This window comes from Eriocheir sinensis, chromosome 59 (assembly GCF_024679095.1).
Source record: "Eriocheir sinensis breed Jianghai 21 chromosome 59, ASM2467909v1, whole genome shotgun sequence".
Lineage (NCBI taxonomy): Eukaryota > Metazoa > Arthropoda > Malacostraca > Decapoda > Varunidae > Eriocheir > Eriocheir sinensis.
In genome coordinates, this window is record NC_066567.1 from 2,666,534 (window position 1) to 2,686,974 (window position 20,441).

At 41.6% G+C, this 20,441-nt stretch overlaps 1 protein-coding gene across 1 annotated transcript in view; it reads right to left on the bottom strand.

Annotated features, from left to right (window-relative positions):
* The window catches only part of LOC126985186 (rabphilin-3A-like), a 216,545-nt gene that overhangs the window by 27,837 nt on the left and 168,267 nt on the right, over nucleotides 1–20,441 (bottom strand). The window contains exons 8-9 of the mRNA XM_050839741.1: nucleotides 12,961–13,114; nucleotides 11,892–12,010 (exon numbers count right to left, since the gene is read on the bottom strand). Of these exons, the coding sequence (XP_050695698.1) occupies nucleotides 11,892–12,010; nucleotides 12,961–13,114 (273 nt within the window). The remainder of the gene's footprint in view (nucleotides 1–11,891; nucleotides 12,011–12,960; nucleotides 13,115–20,441) is intronic.

Below are 20,441 nucleotides of genomic sequence, written 5' to 3' on the forward strand. Positions count from 1 at the left end.
GGATACGAGAGATAAGAGAGACAAATGATAAAAAAAGAGGAAAGGAGGAAGAGAAGGAGGAGGAGGAGGAGGAGGAGGAGGAGAGGAAGAGGAGGAGACAAATGGAGGATAGCAGAGGAAGTGAGATAAAAATGAATGAATGAATATAGAAAGAAAAAAATTAGAAAAGAGGAAAACATGAAAAGAAATTGAAAGTGAATAAAGTTGAGTTCAAGAGAGGAAGAAGAAAAAGAGGAAGAGGAGGAAGAGAGGAAGGGAAGAAGAAGAAAGATTAAAAGGTCTTGGGGGGAATTTAAAGAGAGGAAGGATAAATCTCTCTCTCTCTCTTAAAATCAATATAGCGATGAAGGATACATTATCATCATTATTATTGTTGTTATTCCTGCCATTATTATCATTATTACGGAAAAAGGATGAGCAGGAAGGGAGAGGGAAGGAAGGGCAAAAAACAGGAGATATCAGCACACTTATATCTGGTTGAGAGAGAGAGAGAGAGAGAGAGAGAGAGAGAGAGAGAGAGAGAGAGAGAGAGAGAGAGAGATTGTAATTGATATTGTTTATTGGCTTCTTATCTTACAATATATTTATTTCTTAACAATATATCCAGGCTCTCGTCCACTGAGCCGCGGCTCTTGTATGGACTCTTTGATACAATACTTGCGTGAGCAGACATGAACGTTAACCTGTATTTCATTTTAAAACAAAGAAAAATATATACATATAAATATATATATATATATATATATATATATATATATATATATATATATATATATATATATATATATATATATATACACACACACATACATATATTCTTCTTTAATACATATGAACCCTATCATTTAGGTACACATGTTTATCATACAGTACATGCATGACTAAAAAAATCATTCCTGCTCAGTAATGCATAAAAACTAATAATTTTAATAGCCACTAATTATAATAATAATAATAATAATAATAATAATAATAATAATAATAATAATAATAATAATAATAATAATAATAATAGCAATAACAATCATGACAATGATTAATAATAGTATTAATAATAATGATTAACAATTTTACTATTACTGAAAATATAATAATAATAATAATAATAATAATAATAATAATAATAATAATAATAATAATAATAATAATAATAATAATAATAATAATAATAATAATAATAATAATAATAATAATAATAATAATAATAATAATAATAATAATAATAATAATAGTAATAATTATAATAATAATATTAATGACAATAATAAAATGATTATAATAGTGGTAATAACGTATAATAATAATAATACTGACAACGATAATATAAATAATAATCATAAGAGCTTAATAATAAAAAAAAGGAAGATCACGGCAAACTTAAATCAACATCAGTCCTAAAGCTCCAGCAAACTCTGATTGATTTTTTGCCTGAAATGTATCCTTGAATTACTTGTTTTTGCATGAGCAGTGAGTTGGCTGCAGCACCTCGCACCTCTACCAAGAACACTGTGTTGGGCGGGGGGAGTTCTGTACAATGGTGTTCTGAGACTGTTTGGTCTTCCAGTGTTGATGTTTTTGTTGCAATACACTAAAATCCTCTGTCGACTGTAAATGTGTTTAGGCCCTTATATATAAGTAGTTTTGTTTGCAACTGAACTGTATGAAATATTTTTAATAACTTGCACCCCCGAATGAGAAGGGCAGTGTGCTCGCAACTTCCTAAAGGGTCATGATTTTTAAAAGCTTTTTTTCTGTAATAATAAGACGGTCAAGGTATGTTTTGCACGCATCACCGCAGACTGCGGCTGTATACAATGAATAAGGGATACAAGCGGTAAGTAATTCTAAACTTTCAATATTCATGTTTTCACGCACTTGATATCCGCTAATTTAGAATTTTTTTACTTTTAAGTCAGCTGAATGTGGTTTGCAGGTTAACATTCTGTCAGCGATTATGCCCAATACTTTCATTTTATCGACGTGTTTTAACTCAGGATTATTCATCTTGACGGTAATGTTATGTGGCAGAGCAGAAGACTGGGAAATCATATACCAAGTTTTATTGTTATGCAGAGTTAGTTCATTACTTTTGATCCATCCCGTTACATTCTGTAATTCGAAATTAAGAATATTTTCCTTTTTTATTATTTTTTCCTTGAATGTAAACATATGTAGTATCAGCGTTCAGGCGGTGGCTGAGTGGATAGCGTGACGGCCCTGGGTCCAGGACGACCTCCATGTACATGTAGCTAACTTTTTAAACAGAGTATCATGAGGAATAGTATCAAAAGCTTTTTAGAGACAAAATACTGTTATTTGGTGCATCGTTTTATCTAATCAATCAATCAGTGGGAGCGTACGCCGGGGGGCACATCGCCTCACCCACCCTACGACGCCAAGCCCAGGGGTCCCTCCGGGTAAGAAGTCTCCACGCAGGCCCCTCGACGTCCTGAGTACCTCCTGGCAGGATCAATCGACTTGTTCAATAAATTCGGTGGGCGTCCCCTCGGCCTGCTCCTCTCAGTGTTGTCTCTTACAGGGACAACTCTGTGAGCAGTGGCGGCTTCTGGGCAGCGTGCCACGCGCCCGCACACCCGGCGCTGGCGTTGACGGATTATGCGGGTCTTACTTGTCGACTCAGTCTCACGATGTAATCGCCGGTTTGACACAGTCATTCCGGCGATATCCATTGATTCTGCGTAGACACTTATTATCAAAGGCATCAATTCGCATCTAAAGCATCGTAAATATTCTGACAAAGACTACGCAGAGCTAGCTCTGTTGAAAATTTTGGTCTGAATCCAAATTGACAATCGGTAAACTGAGATATGTATATTTAAAAATCTTACTGAATGCCGCCAGTACTGACACAAGGCTTTGCTTGGCACAGAGGAAATCATCATTTTTCTTATTCCCTAAGATTACTTTTGCTATGTGAAGTTGTTTTGGGAAAATACCTTCATCAAAAGATTAATTTATTATATGCATATGAAAAGTACAGAGAGAGAGAGAGAGAGAGAGAGAGAGAGAGAGAGAGAGAGAGAGAGAGAGAGAGAGAGAGAGAGAGAGAGAGAGAGAGAGAGAGAGAGAGAGAGAGAGAGAGAGAGAGAGAGAGAGAGAGAGAGAGAGAGAGAGAGAGAGAGAGAGTTAGGAAGACATATGAGGAAAGTAAATGGAGAGGAAAAGAGGGGGGAGAGGGACAGGGAGGGGAAGGAAGAGGGAGTTGAGAGGGGAGGAATGTAGGAAGGGAGTGAAGATAGATGGAGGGAAAGGAGGTGAAGGACAACACAAGAGGAAAGGAGTGGAGGGGGAGAGAAAGGAAAAGGGAGAGACAAAAAGGAGGAAGAGATGAGAGAAGAGGAAAGAAACGAAATGGAGGGAAAGTAAGCGGAAGAGATAGGAAATGAGGAATGAAGGAAAAGAGAAGGAGAAAAAGGGAGGGAAAGGAAAAGGAAGGAAAGAGACTACAGGAGGGAAGGAAAGGAGGCGAAGAAGGTGAAGAAGAAGGGAGTGAGACAGAGAATGATGGGAGAAAGAGGTAAGGAAATGATGGGCGGTAAAGAATGAAGGAAAGGGAGAGTAAAAATGCAGGAAAAGGAAGGAGGAAAATAAAGGAAGGGAATCAAGAAAAGTTAAAAAGAGATGAGTAAGAGAGACGTGGAAAGAAAGGAAGGAATAGAAAAAAATGGGAAAAAGAGGGAAAAAGGAAAAGGATAAAGAGAAAAATAGGAGAAAGGAGATATAATGAAAGGAAGGTGGAAATGGAAGAAAGGGACAGAGAGAAAAGTAGGTAAAGAAAGGAAAAGAATAATATGAAACAGGAACAAAGAACGGAGAAGAAAATAAGAGGAGGGAAGGGAAAGAGGAAAGGAGGAGGAGGAGGAGGAGGAGGAGGAGGAGGAGGAGGAAGAGGCGGAGGAGAAAAAGAAGTATATTGGTTGCTCTATATCTTTCCGAAACACCCACACGAGAGAGAGAGAGAGAGAGAGAGAGAGAGAGAGAGAGAGAGAGAGAGAGAGAGAGAGAGAGAGAGAGAGAGAGAGAGAGAGAGAGAGAGAAAAAAAAATGGTAGGTGTTAGTTGTGGTAGAAGTAGTTACGGAAGAGGAGAAGGAGGAGGAGGAGGAGGAAGGAGATTAGGGAGAGAAGGAGGAGAACCAAGAAAATAAGACATAACATTTAACATTATTTTCATTTTCCTTTAAAAGTGTTTTCCTGGTGACTGGTCTTCTGAACTTGCTAACCACCTACCCCCTCCCAACCCCCACCTCCCTGTTCACGCGGGCCCGCCTCACACGACTCTCTACTCTCGCTCATCCCTATTCTATCCAAATCCCTTATGCAAGAGTTAACCAGCATCTTCCTTCTTAGCCCGTTTCGCTGGTAAACGCATAGCATTCTTTCGTCGGAATGTACGCCTGCCTGCGACTTGAACTCCTCCACGGGCAGAGTCGAGACACGCCTCCCCTTCCGAAATTGACCCCTCCTCCGGCCCCTCGCTCGTTTGTCTTTCGTCGGGGCAGCGGGTAGCGGGCTCTTTCTCTGCTGTCTTTTCGTCGGATTGTTTTGTTGCTGTTTTTTCGTCGGATTGTTTTGTTGCTGTTTTTTCGTCGGATTGTTTTGTTGCTGTGTTTTCGTCGGATTGTTTTGTTGCTGTTTTTTCGTCGGATTGTTTTGTTGCTGTTTTTTCGTCGGATTGTTTTATTGCTGTTTTTTCGTCGGGGCAGCGGATAACAGGCTCTTTCTTTTCTGTCTTTTCGTCAGGGCAGCGGATAACAGGCTCTTTCTTTTCTGTCTTTTCGTCGGGGCAGCGGATAACAGGCTCTTTCTCTTCTGTCTTTTCGTCGGGGCAGTGGATAGTGACCTGTTTTGATGCTGTCTTTTTATCGGACTGTTTTGTTGCTGTCTTTTCGTCGGGGCAGCGGCTAGCGGGCTGGTTTGGTGCCGATTTTCCGTCCGCTGTGGTTGATGCTTTCCCGTCAAGGCGGCGGATCGCGGGCACTTTGGTTGATGATTCTGTTTTCTTGCCTCGAGCTGCCCCCTTAGCTGTAAAAAAATCGGAAAACATAAAGAAACTTAAAAAAGGAGAAAACAGGAAAACAAAAATATAACAACTAAAACAGGTAGAAAGGAAAAATAACTAAATACAAAAACACAATATTTAACATCTACCGTAAAACAGAAACAAAGAAAAATAAGACAAAACAGGGAAAGGAGAGAAAAAAGAAAAACAATATATACCAAGAAAAACAACTAAGAACATAAAACAGAAAAAAATAATACAAGTAAAACACAAAGAAACGGAAGTAAAAAAAAGAAGAAAACTGGAAAGAATAACAAAAAAATGGCAACTAAAACAAATGAAAACAAGAAAAAAATTACTACTAAATAAAACATCAATTAAAAGTGAAGACATAATATAGCGAAATAGAACAAAACGAATACAAGACAATACAATAACACAAATAAAAGTAATACAGTACAATAGAAATAAACACAAAATAAGAAAAAAATGGGAAAAAAAGAAGAGAAAAGGAAAAGAGAAAAAACGCGACAATACCAAGACAAAAAAAGGAAAACAAAACGAAAAACAAAAAGGGAAAAAGGAAAAAATCAACCAATAAAAAAAGAGAGCAAAACGAAAAAAAAGAAAAAAGGAAAAGAAAAAAAACACGACAATACCAAGACAAAAAAAGGAAGACAAAGCGAAACACATAAAAAGGGAAAAAGGGAAAAAAATCAAACAAAACAAAAACAAAACAAAAAAAAGAAAACGAAACGAAAAAAACAAGAAAAAAATGTAAGAAAAAAATACATCAACACAAAAAAAGAAAAAAGAAATACGAAAAAAACAATACCAAAACAAAAACAAAAAAAAACAAGGAAAACGAAACGGAAAACAAGAAGGAAAAAAAAGAAAAAAGCTCTGGGGCTGCAACTCGAGCGCGGGGCCGAAACAGGACGAATCCGAAATCTCCGAGAAATTAGAGAGACGGGAGGAAAGGAACCGAAGTTGTCTTTATTACGTCCCGGCGGAGGAGGAGGAGGAGGAAGCGAGGAGTGATTGAGACAGAGTGGAAGAAGTAGTTGTTGTTGTAGTAGTAGTAATAGTAGTAGTAGTAGTAGTAGCAGTAGTAGTAGTAGTAGTAGATGGATTGAAGGGAGGATAACCCACTTCCTCTTTGTACTATACCCTTGATTAAAAAAAAAAAAAAAGGGAGGAGGACTAAGATTAGGAGGAGGAGAAGGTGGAAGAAGATAAAGCGAGGAGGAGGATTAGGAGAAGGAGGAGGAGGAAAAAGTAAAGGAAAGGAAAAAGAAAAAGCTGAAAATGATGATGATGATGATGAAAAGAAGAAGAGAAAGAAAAGAATATGAAGAATAAAGAGTGAGAAAAATAGGAAGAAAAAAGAAAAAGGAAAAAAAAGACAAAAGAGAACAACAACAAAAACAAACAAGACAACACACACACACACACACACACACACACACACACACACACACACACACACACACACACACACACACACACACACACAAACAAACAAACAGCGGAGCACTAGCAGCAGCAGCAAACAAGGTCAACAGACGCACGAACACACAAACAGATGGAATAGAGTTGTTTATCCTGACAGCTCCCTTCGTTATCTCCTTCCCTCCCTTCTTTCCTCCTCTCCCTTTCTTTCTTTCCCTTTCTTTCCCTCCATTTTCTAACTTATTTCTCTTTAACCCTTACATTCACCATTTCTTCCTCTCTTCCCTCCCTTTGATTTTCTCCTCTCCCTTTCTTTCCCCTTCCTTTATCCCTTCTCTTCCCTTATTTCTATCTTCTCCCTTTCTTTCCCTTCCCTTCCTTTACCTTCTCTTCCCTTCCTTGCCCTTCTCTTCTCTTCCCCTTCCCTTCCCTTCCCTTCCCTTCCCGAGGTGTAATATTGTTGAATCCATCGGGACTTACAGAGGCAAGCGAATTTGTACTCCACTGATAAGTAAGAAACATGGAAACATGGACGAGTAGGCAGCAGAAAACCTGTTGGCTCAGTGCGAGGCTGCCTACTTTTAGTGATCAATCCGTCAGCCACTAGTGACCTGCGATAAGGATCAAAGCAAGGAAAAAATGGAGGAAGGAAGGAAGGAATGAAGGAAGGAAGGAAGAAAGGAAGAATGAAAGGAAGGAAGTTAATAATGAAAGTTATAATGAAGGAGATGAGGGAAGAAAGAGAGGAAGAAAGAAATGAGCGGGAGAAAGAGGGAAGGAAAGAAAGTAGGGAGGCAGGGAAGAAAGGAATAAAAAGGAAAACGAAGGACGGAAGGAAGGGGGGAAAGAAGGAGAGAAGGAATGAAGAAAGACAATGAAGGGGAAAAGAGGAATATTAACACAAGGAATAAAAGAAAGGAATCATGAACAAAAGGAAAGCAAAAGAAGGAAATGAAAAAGGAAGTTAAAGGAAGCAGACTTGAGAAGGAGGGAAGGGAAGGCGCGGGGCTCCCACTACAAGGGAATTTGTCACTAGATCGGAACTTTTGATGAGTTTTGCGAGTTTGGGAATGACACTTTTGGGGAAATCTGGGGAAACTTGTTTGTCTTGAATATAAAACAGAACATGAATACTTCGAAAATAAAACAAAACATGGATAGAACAGTAATAGTATATCGCTGCAAAATTAACCCGGTAGCAGCGATGGGCCAAATTTGTGGCTTTACCGTATAGCAGCGACGGGCCAAATTTGTGGCTTTACCGTGTAGCAGCGACGGGCCAAATTTGTGGCTTTACCGTGTAGCAGCGACGGGCCAAATTTGTGGCTTTACCGTGTAGCAGCGACGGGCCAAATTTGTGGCTTTACCGTGTAGCAGCGACGGGCCAAATTTGTGGCTTTACCGTGTAGCAGCGACGGGCCAAATTTGTGGCTTTACCGTGTAGCAGCGACGGGCCAAATTTGTGCCATTATGTAAACCCCCCAAATTAGATGATACATAAACTGATCACAAATGCGTTGATATATATTATGAAATGGTTTGTGTGAGTAATGATTTTTTTCTCATTTTTCTCGCTTAGAGGGACCAATAAGAAACATGATCCCCGCTGCTACCGGGATGTCAAGAAGGTACAGTGAAGTTCATGAATAAGGACGGCTGCTTTAGACAAAGGTACCGATGCCGGGGCGCGCTTCAGCCCCGCCCCACGTCGCCACAACAATAGTAACACTCGGCCAAGAGTTGGTGCCCGCGGCTGTGCACTCCCGGGGCCGTGGAAGCGAGTCTGCCGGGAGTCGTGCCGCGTGGAGGTATACATATTCACCGGTATGTTTCTCCCCGTTATGACAATCGATATTCTCGTTATGGCGGTTATAGCAGACTTAAGCGACCGATTTCAGCGACACAAACAGTTCATCTCTGAGTAAAATAGGATTTATTTTTCACGCAGAGTTATTGTCACAAGAAAACAGCCTCGAAAGCCCAAGAACGAGTTTGGTGACAGCTTTCTGTTTGCCGCCGATAGATTACCAGCGAGTTGTCAAATCGATCGCAAGTTGTTATTCGTCCAACAGCAGATCTCGACAGCGATTTCAACGAAAATGTTTTATCCAGCTCTTTCTGTTGCGTCCGGTGATATCAGCTATTCACATGAGAAAAAAAACATCATAGTTTATCTAAAAATGAATAGCCTGTGTGCCTGAAACAGAGCTCTCAGGTCTGCTAAATAATTTCCATGATTTTATAAAAATCCATATATCTACTTACCTCCTTATCTATCTGTCTATCTATGTATATCTATGCATATAAGTAAGTATGTATGTATGTATGTATGTATGAATGTATGTATGTATGTACATAAGTATGTATGTATGTATCTATTTATATGTCATTATTTAGAAAGAGACAGATAAAACGATAGATATTATTAGATAGATAAATAGGTAAAGATATAAGTATAGATACATAAACTAACTTCCTATATACGAAGCCGTTAACTTTTTGCAAAAGAGCAAGAATATTAAACATTTCAGGAACGGTAAACTTGGACTCAACTTTCTATTAAAAATGCTTTTAGTTCTCTGTGTCGCTTCATTATTGAGGCGCTTCCGGTACTGCCGGCGCGCGTGCTGTGAGTGTTTGGGGAAATATCTGTATGTTTCGGGTAAATCTAAACCCCGTCTGGGGAGCTGTTACCTATCCGTCCAGTGAAGGTGTCTTGGGAAGGCGAGGCTACGTGATGAGAAAGAGAGAGAGAGAGAGAGAGAGAGAGAGAGAGAGAGAGAGAGAGAGAGAGAGAGAGAGAGAGAGAGAGAGAGAGAGAGAGAGAGAGAGAGAGAGAGAGAATAAATGAATAAGAAAAAAAGGAAAAAAAGTAATCATGAGCAACAAAACATGCAAAAGGAAGGAGGGGAAAACACACCGTTGAAGGGAGAGAGAAAGGAGGAGAGAGCCTGGAGGTCAAAAAGTTCCCCGCCAAGCAAAGACAAAATGCAAGACAAGTTTGTAAAGACGGAGAGAAAAAAAATAAACTTCACGAACACAAACAAGAGTAACATGAAAGGCGTCTCTCTCTCTCTCACACACACACACACACACACACGAGTACTTTAATTACCTAATGAGAAAAAAATTAACACCCTCTCCCTCCTCCTCTTCTTCTTCCTCCTCCTCCTCCTCCTCCTCCTCCTCGCTCAGCTGCTTAGGGGCTCACCTGTCACTAATTAACTTCACCTGCCCGGGAACGTTCATAATCCTTCTAAAAATATTAATCTCAGGTATAAAAACACACCTGCGCTTTTCCTCCCAACTCGTTAACACTCAAAAGTTTACCTGAATCACCAAGAAGAGGAGGAGGAGGAGGAGGAGGTGGAAGAGAAGAGGAGGAGGAGGAGGTGGTGGAAGAGAAGAGGAGGAGGAGGAGGAGGAGGAAACAAGGAAAGCTACAGAAAGACAAAAAATATAACGACGGGAAGTCACTAAGAGAGAAAACGTGTACCTGTGAAAAGTCGTCCCTGGAGGAAAAAAGTCGTACTGGAGGAAAAAAGTCGTACTGGAGGAAAAAAGTCGTACTGGAGGAAAAAAGTCGTACTGGAGGAAAAAAGTCGTACTGGAGGGAAAAAGTCGTACTGGAGGAAAAAAGTCGTACTGGAGGGAAAAAGTCGTACTGGAGGAAAAAAGTCGTACTGGATGAAAAAAGTCGTCCCTGGAGGAAAAAAGTCGTACTGGAGGAAAAAAGTCGTCCCTGGAGGAAAAAAGTCGTACTGGAGGAAAAAAGTCGTACTGGAGGGTAAAAGTCGTACTGGAGGAAAAAAGTCGTACTGGAGGAAAAAAGTCGTACTGGAGGAAAAAAGTCGTACTGGAGGAAAAAAAGTCGTACTGGAGGAAAAAAGTCGTACTGGAGGAAAAAAGTCGTACTGTAGGAAAAGTCGTACTGGAGGAAAAAAGTCGTACTGGAGGAAAAAAAAAGTCGTACTGGAGAAAAACAGTCGTACCAGAGGAAGAAAATGTCGTACCAGAAGAGAAAAAAAAGCTGTATCAGAAGAAAAAAGTCGTACCACAATTAAAAAGAAAGTCGTACCGGAGGAGGAAAAAAGTCGTACAAGAAAAAAAATTGTCGTACCAGTATGGGGAAAAGGTCGAACCAGAAGAGGAAAAAAGTCGTACCAAAAGAGGAAAAATCCGTACCAGAAGAATAAAAAAGTCGTACCAGAAGAGGAAAAATGCCGTACCAGAAGAAGAAAAAAGTCGAACCAGAAGAGAAAAAAGTCGTGCCAGAAGAGAAAAAAGTCGTAGCAGAAGAGGAAAAATGCCGTACCAGAAGAAAAAAGTCGTACCAGAAGAGGAAAAAGTCGTGCCAGAAGAGAAAAAAGTCGTGCCAGAAGAGAAAAAAGTCGTGCCAGAAGAGAAAAAAGTCGTACAAGAAAAAAAAGTCGTACCAGAAAAGTGAAAAAAGTCGTAACAGAAGAAAAAAATCGTACCAAAAGAAAAAAATATCGTACCAGAACGAAAAAAGTCGTACCAGAAGAAAAAAGTCATACCAGAAGAAAATAAATCGTACCAAAAGAAAAATAGTCGTACGAATAGAACATAAGAACGTAAGGAGTCTGCAGGAGGCCGCTAGGTCTATGCAAGGCAGCTCCTGTGTACCTAACCCCACGTGACATCACTGTCCATGAATTTATCTAATCTTTTCTTGAAGGTGTCTATGGTATTGGCACACCTGCGCTTTCTTTCCCAACTCGCTAACACTCAAAAGTTTACCTGAATCACCAAAAAGAGGAGGAAGAGGAGGAGGAGCCAAAAGAAAAAGGAAAAAAGGACGAATTAAAAAAAAGGAAGAAAGTAAACAGCAGAGAAAGATGAGGAAAGAAAGGAAGAGGAGAAGAATAAGGAGGAGGAGGAGGAGGAGAAGGAAAGGAAGGAGGAGGAGGAGGAGAAGGAGAAGGTGTCTATCGTATTGGCACTCACAACATGACTGCCAAGCCTGTTCCACTCATCCACTACTTTGTTGGTGAAATAATCCTTGCCAATATCCCTGCTGAATCTGAATTTATCCAACTTAAACCCATTACTACGTGTCCTACCCGGCTCTCTTACCAGCAGGACCTTATCAATATTACCCTTATCAAAGCCCTTCATCCATTTATAAACCTTTCCTGAGAATGCAAGTTTAATTCTCAAAGTCTCTCTTCATATGGCAAGTTTCTTAACCCGTGAAACATCTTTGCCATCCTTGTCTGAACCGATTCAAACATTTTTATATCCCCCAAAAAAGTCGTACATGAAGAAAAAAAGTACCACTAGAAGAACAAAAGTCGTACCCCAAGAAAAAACGTCGTACCCAAGAAAAAGTCGTAGATGCGGAAAATAAAAGTCGTACCAGAAAAAGAAGGTCGTGAGTGAGAAAAAAAGTCGTACCTGGAGAGACTGGAGACTTGTCGGAGGCGTGGTCGTCCGAGCTGTCCCTTCCTCCCGCTGATTCCTGGGAGTCGAACCGGAAGGGGGAGGGGGAGACGCTGCGAGACCTGGGGTGGGGGCTGGGGGGGAGGAGGAAGAGGAGGAGGAGGAGGAGGAGGAGGAGGAGCCAAAGGAAAAAGAAAAAAGGGACGAATTAAAAATAGGAAGAAAGTAAACAGCAGAAAAAGATGAGGAAAGAAAGGAGGAGGAGGAGGAGGAGGAGGAGGAGGAGGAGGAGGAGGAGAAGGAGGAGGAGGAGGAGGCAGGAAAACGTATAGAACGAGAAGAGTGAGATAAAGGTGGAAGAGGAGGAACAGATAAAGGAGGAGGAAGAAGAGGAAGAAGAAGAAAAAAAACAGAAGGAGGAGGAGGACAAGGCAAGGTGAGGAGGGAGTAATGAGGAACATGAAGAGGAGGAAGAGGACGAGGAAGAGGAAGAGGAGGCGAAGGTGAAGGAGGGAGTTTAAAAGGAAAATATAAGTACAGGAAAACGAGGAGGTGGAGGAGAGAAAGTGGAAGAGAGGAGGAGGAGGAGAGGAGGAGGAGGAAGAGGAGAAGGGAGAAAGGGATATATTAGACGGAAATAAGGAGTGGAAAAAAGCAAAATTAAGAAGAGGAGAGGGAGAGGAGATGGTGAAGGAGGAGGAGGAGGAAGAGGAGGAGGAGAAGAGAGAGAGAAAACGATTTATTGGACAAAAACGAGGAGGGGAAAAAAGCGAGGAAACAAGAGGAGAGGAAGGAAGAGTAGAAGGAGGAGGAGGAGGGTAAAGAGGAGGAAGAGGAGGAGGGGTCGGGGGAAGAAAGGTGCTCATTAGTGACGTCACGTTCCACAGGTGAGTCCTTGTATTACTCGTTAATTAAGGTAATAAGCGACAGGTGTAGCGACCACGTGCCTCTGTAGCGAAGAAGGGAAGGAAGGTTCGCTAATTACAGGTAACCGGGCACCTGAGAGAGAGAGAGAGAGAGAGAGAGAGAGAGAGAGAGAGAGAGAGAGAGAGAGAGAGAGAGAGAGCAAAAATAGAAGCCAAACCTAAGCGGAGGATGGGCAGAGTGTGGCGGAGGTGTGTCAAGCTCTCCTCCTCCTCCTACACACTCGCTCGCCATCTTCCGTAGCCTCCGCTGGTTCTCCTCGTCCTGGTGGGGGTGGTGCGGGTGGTGGTCATCTCCCTCGCTCCCTCCTCCACCTGGGAAGAAAAGGAGGATATAAGATGAGTTTAAGAACACAAGAACTAAGGGAGTCTTGCAGACTTCTTAAGGGGCTGTTACACTGGGCAAATTTTCCGTGGATCTTCAGTCAAACCACGATTTCCGCTGTCGTGGTTCTCATATTTCCGTGGTTTTCTGACGTGTCCACGATCTTCCAAAGCTACCGTAGATTTCACCGAAGGACGACGGTATTACTCACCATCATCATCAGCAGCAATAACAAGAAACAAGAGAGAACCACGCCAGCGGAAATCGTGGTTTGACTGAAGATCCACGGAAAATTTGCCCCGTATAATAGCCCCTTAACACTTCAGCTCCTCTAATCCTAATCCAGCGTAACCTCACCATCCATGAATGTATCCAACCTCTTCTGAAGGTGTCTATCGCACTGGTACTCACAACATGACTACCAGGCCTGTCCCACTCATCCATCACTCTGTTGATAAACCATTTCTTGTCTGTGCCATTGATGATTCTGAATTTATCCTGTTTAAACCCATTCCTACGTGTTCTACCCGGCTCTCTTACCATCAGAACCTTATTAACATCGCCCTTATTAAATCCTTTCATCCATTAATAAATTTCTATCGTCTTAATTTCGCCTTTGTAGGTAATGCAATTTTTTATGTTTTAGTCTACCCTTATATGGCAGTTTCCTCAACCCGTGAGTCAATGTCATTCTTCTTGCATAGATTTTATAACTTTTGGATGTACATTCCGTAGTAAGGAAGCCCAAAATGAACGGTATAACTGAGATGAGGTCTGACTTAAGGATAAGGCTTGACCAGCGCTTCTATTGTTCACGCTCCTTCAAATGAAGCCATGTTTGCACGATTTTTAGCCTCAGTGCATTGAGTCCTTGGGCGGAGATCAGAACTCATATCTGTACCTGCTTAGGGGAGTGTCGTTTAACCCGGTAGCTGCGGGGATCATGTTTCTTAAAGGCCCCTCTAAGCGAATTAATGAGAAAAAAAAATCATCGCTCTCGCACACCACTTAATGATATATATCAACGCATTTGTGATCAGTTTATGCATCATCTATTTTGGGGGGTTTATATCATGGCAAAAATGTGGCCCGTTGCTGGTACACGGTAAAGCCACAAATTTGGCCCGTCGCTGCTACCGGGTTAAGCAAGAATAATGTGAGGGGCTATTTCTGTATACACTCAAAATACTGCTCTTCCCGATATTGAACCTCTTTTGCCACGTATCCGCCCAATCATGCAATCTGTTGAGTTCATCCTGGAGAGCACTACCGTCCTGATCTCATCATTATTCAATCGATTTTTGTGTCATCCGCAAACTTGCTGACATCATTAATATTTTTTGCATCTAAATCATCAATATAAATGATTAACAGTTTAGACCCAACATGACCCCATCGTAACACAGCCCCAGTCACAATAATTTACCATTGATTTGAACTCTCTGCTTCCTGCCTCTAAGCCACGCCCTGATCCAGCTCAACGCTTCCCCATTTACGCCGTGAGCCTGTAATTTTAGCAACAATCCGTGGTGAGGAACTTTGTCGAAGGGATCTCTCTCTCTCTCTCTCTCTGAAGTTACTGGTGTAGAAATTAGGTCATTATTCTTTATTTCTTCTCCTATTTTCCCTTCCATTCTTTCCTCCTCCTCCTCCTCCTCCTCCTCCTCCTCCTCATCCCCCCTCTTCCTCCTCCTCCTCCTTTACTTCTCCTTCTCCACCTCTTTCTCTTTCTTCTCCTGTTTCACGTTAATTTCCTGTTCCTTTTCCTTTTCCTCCTTTTCTTTAATGTTTTTTTTTCTTTTATCTGTTGTCTTTCTTCTTTGCTTTTATCTTCTCTTCTACCTTTTATCTCTTCATTCTTTTCTTTTTCCTTAATCTTGCTTTTTCTTTCTGTTTTTTTTATTTTTTCTTGTCCAGTACTTTTTCTATTCCTTTGGTTTGTTTCGTTTTCCTCCTCCTCCTCCTCCTCCTCCTCCTCCTCCTCCTCCTCCTCCTCCGCCTCCTCCTCCCTGTGAAGTTGGTGAAAAAATCAACGGTTGCGATCACCACTTAATCCGTTTCAATGTCAACATAAGTCACAAACTCGTAGATAATCCGTCAGTGATACCAGACTACAAAAAAGCAAATTTCAACCTAGCCCGTGAGCTGCTTCCCTCTGCGACCTGGAACCAACTTCACCTAACCGACAATACAATCGACAACGTGTGGAACAGCTTCAGAGATAAGCTTTTGGGGGTAGAAAAGGCTATAGTGCCTACGAAACCCAGGAGAGTAAATGGTTCCGTAGATCCACCGTGGATGACCAGAGAAATAAAAAGGGCGGTAAACTTAAAAAAAAGGAATTATAACCAAATGAAAGAGAATGACACGGCCGAAGCCCGTACACAGTACCAAAACAGTCTCAGAGTTTGTCGCACCCTTATTCGGAGTAGTAAACGTAACTATGAAAAACAAATAGCGCGTGACATCAAGACAAACTCAAAAAAAATTCTTCACATACATCAGATCGAAAAAGAAAGTAAAATCCAATATTGGTCCCCTGACAGACGAGACTGGATCTGTAACTCAGGACAGTAAACAGATGGCCAGAATTCTCAACAGTAACTTCGCATCCGTATTCACAGTCGAGGACATCGAAACCATGCCCGAGAGCCCTGACCCGCTGAGGGGAATCACGCCCCTGAAAATTGACTCAATATGCGACCAAGAAGTGAAAAAGTATTTGGATAAACTCGACACGAACAAGTCAACAGGACCTGACGGTTTGTCCCCGCGGTTATTAAAAGAGCTTAAACAACAAATACTTCAGCCACTCACTAACATATTCAACCAGTCTTTTCAATTGAACAAGATCCCGGAAGACTGGAAGATGGCGAACGTAACACCGATTTTCAAAAAAGGAGACAAAAGCGTTGCATTAAACTACAGGCCCATAAGTTTGACATCAGTGTCAGGAAAAATACTCGAAAAGATTATCAGAGACAAACTTGTTAAGTTTCTAGAAGACAATAATGTAATCTCCGACACCCAGCATGGCTTCAGAAACAAGCGCTCCTATCTAACGAGTTTATTAGACTTCTTCCAAGGTATATATAAGAACTGGGATGCCCACCTTCGACAAGGTACCGCACGAGCGACTCCTTAAGAAACTGCACTCGGCGGGCATTGGAGCCAATCTGACCGCGTAGATAAGAGATTGGCTCACCGACAGAACACAACGAGTACTACTCAACGGACAGCCTTCCGATTGGCTTCCAGTCACTAGTGGAGTGCCTCAAGGGTCAGTGCTGGGACCCATTCTCTTCATTATATATATCAACGACCTCGAATCAGGACTGAAATCCACAATATCGAAATTTGCTAATGACACCAAAGGGGGGGGGAATGGGCTTTCATCTGCTCCTCAATGTCGAGGTGCTTTCATCTGCTCCTCAAGCCCCAAGTGGCTGTCGCGCAGATTAAATCACCAAAGCGGGCAACCTCGTAATGAGCCAATAGGCTTTCTGTTCCCTGCATTTCCATGTTTCCATGTTTCCTCCTCCTCCTCCTAACAGTCTATTCTACGTTCCAATATTAAGTTCCATTTAGGAGAATAGTGGACACACACACACACACACACACACACACACACACACATACACACACACGCACATACACAGGGAGGGAAGAATAGAGCTTTTGTTTTCCGTTCTTTGAATGAAAACACGACGAATATTAAAAAAAAAGAGAAAAGAAAAAAAGGGAAGAAAGAAAAGACAATAAAAATGCAAAGACTCTGACAGAAAGTGTGTGTGTGTGTGTGTGTGTGTGTGTGTGTGTGTGTGTGTGTGTGTGTGTGTGTGTGTGTGTGTGTGTGTGTGTGTGTGTGTGTGTGTGTGTGTGTGTGTGTGTGTGTGTGTGTGTGTGTGTGTGTGTGTGTGTGTGTGTGTGTGTGTGAGAAAGAGAGAGAGAGAGAGAGAGAGAGAGAGAGAGAGAGAGAAAAAATAATAACTCTCTGTGTTACTCTCTCTCTCTCTCTCTCTTTTACATGCATCAGTCCATTGCATAATCTCATCCTCTCATCCTTTTATCCTTCTTTCCTTCCTTCCTTCCTTCGCTTCATTTTTTTTTCCCCTTTCCGTCCTCCTTCCTTCCTTCCTCCGTTTCCTTTCTTCCTTCCTTCGTTTCCTTCTTTCCTTCCTTCCTTCCTCCGTTTCCTTTCTTCATTCCTTCGTTTCCTTCTTTCCTTTCCTCCTTCCTTCTTTCGCTTCCTTCCTTCCTTCCTTTCCTTTGTTCCTCCTCTTCTTCTTTATCTTCTCTCGTCACTCCTTCTTTCGCTTCCTTCTCATGTCTTTTTGCTGTTCCCTCTGATCTCATTTTTCTCTCACCTGACTGCCTCCTCCTCCTCCTCCTCCTCCTCCTTTATCTTCTTATGTCTCTCACGGCTCTCTCTTATCCCTTTGGTTCTTGATTTTACTTTACATATTTCGAGTTATTTATCTTTTATCTTATCAAGTATTTTCACTCTTATTTTTTTGTTTTTATTTCTACTGATGATGCGGATGATACTACTACTACTACTACTACTACTACTACTACTACTACTACTACTACTACTACTACTACTACTACTACTACTACAAACATATTTTTTTCAAATGATGATTATTGTACTTTCTCTTTTTTTTGTTCGTCTTTTTCTTCTTCGTCTATTTTTTTTTCTCTCTTCTTCTATTCCTTCTTACTATTGTTCTTGTTTTGTTCTACTTCTGCTTTTCTTGTACTTCTTTTTTCCTTTCTCCTCCTCCTCCTTTTTGGGGCTTAGAAAGATTCTTATATATATAAAAAGAGAGAGAGAGAGAGAGAGAGAGAGAGAGAGAGAGAGAGAGAGAGAAGGGGGGGGCATCATAACACAGGCTTCTCAGCGGCTTTGACGTCATCGATCTCACAAAGATTTTCGAACTAAGAGACGACGCGAGGACAGGAAACGACTTTGTGTCAGGGAGGGGGGCGGAACGACACCTCTCTCTCTCTCTCTCTCTCTCTCTCTCTAAATTATATGGATCAGGAACAAGCTCTCTCTCTTTCTTTCTTTCTCTCTGCCTTTTTTTCTGCCTTCCTTTCTTTCTTTCTCTTCTTTCATTCTTTCTTTCTGTCCGTCTGTGTCCAAATTTTGTAGTTATTTGTAAGTTAAATAGCTAAAGGAGGAGGAGGAGGAGGAGGAGGAGGAGAGAAGGACGTGCAGTTTAAACCCAATTATACTTCCAGCGATAACTTGCTCAAAATAATAATAATAATAATAATAATAATAATAATAATAATAATAATAATAATAATAATAATAATAATAATAGTTCCTTTACTAAAAAAACTCTACTTACACGCGTATTTGTTGACAAGCTGCGTGATTAATATTATTAGCGCTCATTAAAGGTAATTAAGTAACAGGTATACGTTAATTAATAAAACACGGCTATCCTGAACCATAATATCCTCACTCTCTATACCACTAGGGAAAGGGGAGGGGAGGAGGGGAACAAGAGGAAGGGAAGGGGGAAGAAGGGATTGAAAGATGGAGGAAAAGAAGGGAGGAAAGGGGAGAAGGGAAAGGGGAGAGAAGGGATTGAAAGAGATGGAGGAAGGGAAGGAAGGAGAGGGGAGAAGGGAAAGGGGAAAGAAGGGAATGAATGAGATGAAGGAAGGGTAGGGAGGAAGGGGAGGAGGGAAAAGGGGAGGGGAAAGGGGAGGAGGGGAAAGGAGATAATGTATTGAGTGGGAATAAAAGGGAAGAAGAAAAGGGAAAGGAGGGATTTTAAGACAAGGGAGAGATAAGTAAGAGACAGGAAAGGGGGAGGAAAAGGGGGATGATGAAATAGGAGATGGAGAAAAGGGGAGAGGAGAAAGAAGGGTGGAGATGGAAAGAGGAAAATGGGAAGGAAGGGAATGAAGGAAAGGGAAAAAGGAGAAAGAATAAAAGAAGGTGAGGGTAAATAAGACAAGGGAGGGACAAGGAGAAAAGGAAGAAGAGGGAAGGACGAAAAGGGAAGAAAAGGGAGGGTGGCATAAGACGAGTAGGAGAAGGAAGAAGAAAGAGAGAGAGAGAGAGAGCGGGGGAGAAAGAGGAAAAGAGGAGGAATGGAAAGTTAGAAGAAAGAAGGGAGGAAGAAAGGAGGAAGAGGGAAAGGAGGAGGAAACATGGAAATGCAGGCAACAGAAAGCCTATTGGCCTATTGGTCGCCCGTTTTGATGATTTAATCTGCTCGACAGCCACTTGGGGCTTCAGGAGCAGATGAAAGCACCTCGACATTGAGGAGCAGATGAAAGCACCTCGATATTGATGAGCAGATGAAAGCACCTCGTTATTCAGTTTACTCCCGACGCAGCGAAATGACGGTCGATTCTATATTTGAAGGAGTTGATGGTATTCGCATTTACTACTTCTGAGGGAAGATTGTTCCAGTGGCGGATGACTCGGTTTGAAAAGAAACTCCTTCCAATGTCTGTGTTACATCGACTCGACTGAATGGGTAAACCGTTATTTCTAGTTCTTGAGTTGGTTTGCAATTCAAAGAATTTGAAGCAATCGACGTTATTTATTGAACTTTTTCAAGTACTGGAAGACTTGAATCATATCCCCTCACAGGCGTCTTTTCTCCAATGTAAAGAGATTGAGTCTCTTGAGTCGTTCCTCGTACGGTTGAGGCCTTAAGGTTGGAATCATCTTCGTGGCGCGTCGTTGAATCCTTTCCAGTAAATCAATGTCCTTTCTGTAATTAGGAGACCAGAACTGTACTGCATACTCGAGGTGCGGTCTTACCATGGAATTATACAAGGATAGCATCACGTCTGGTGTTTTACACTCGAAGTTCCTCGCTATGAACCCGAGCATAGTGTTGGCTTTGTTATATGCTTTTTTACAGTGATTCGCGTGTTTCAGGTCACTGCTGATAGTGACTCCAAGATCCTTTTCCTCCTGCATCGCTTGCAGAGGTTTCCCTTTCTTGATGTATGTGTGGTTACTGTTTCTGGACCCAATGTGCATGACTTTGCATTTGTCAACATTAAAGGACATTTGCCATTTTTCCGACGATTCGATAATGTGATTGAGGTCTTTCTGAATGATTTCGTAGTCTGTCTTAATGAGGGCCTCTCCACCCACTTTGGTGTCACCAGCAAATTTCGATATTGTGGATTTCAGTCCTGATTCTAGGTCATTGATATACATGATAAAGAGGATGGGTCCCAGCACTGACCCTTGAGGCACTCCACTAGTGACTGGAAGCCAATCGGAAGGCTGTCCGTTGAGTAGTACTCGTTGTTTTCTGCCGGTGAGCCAAT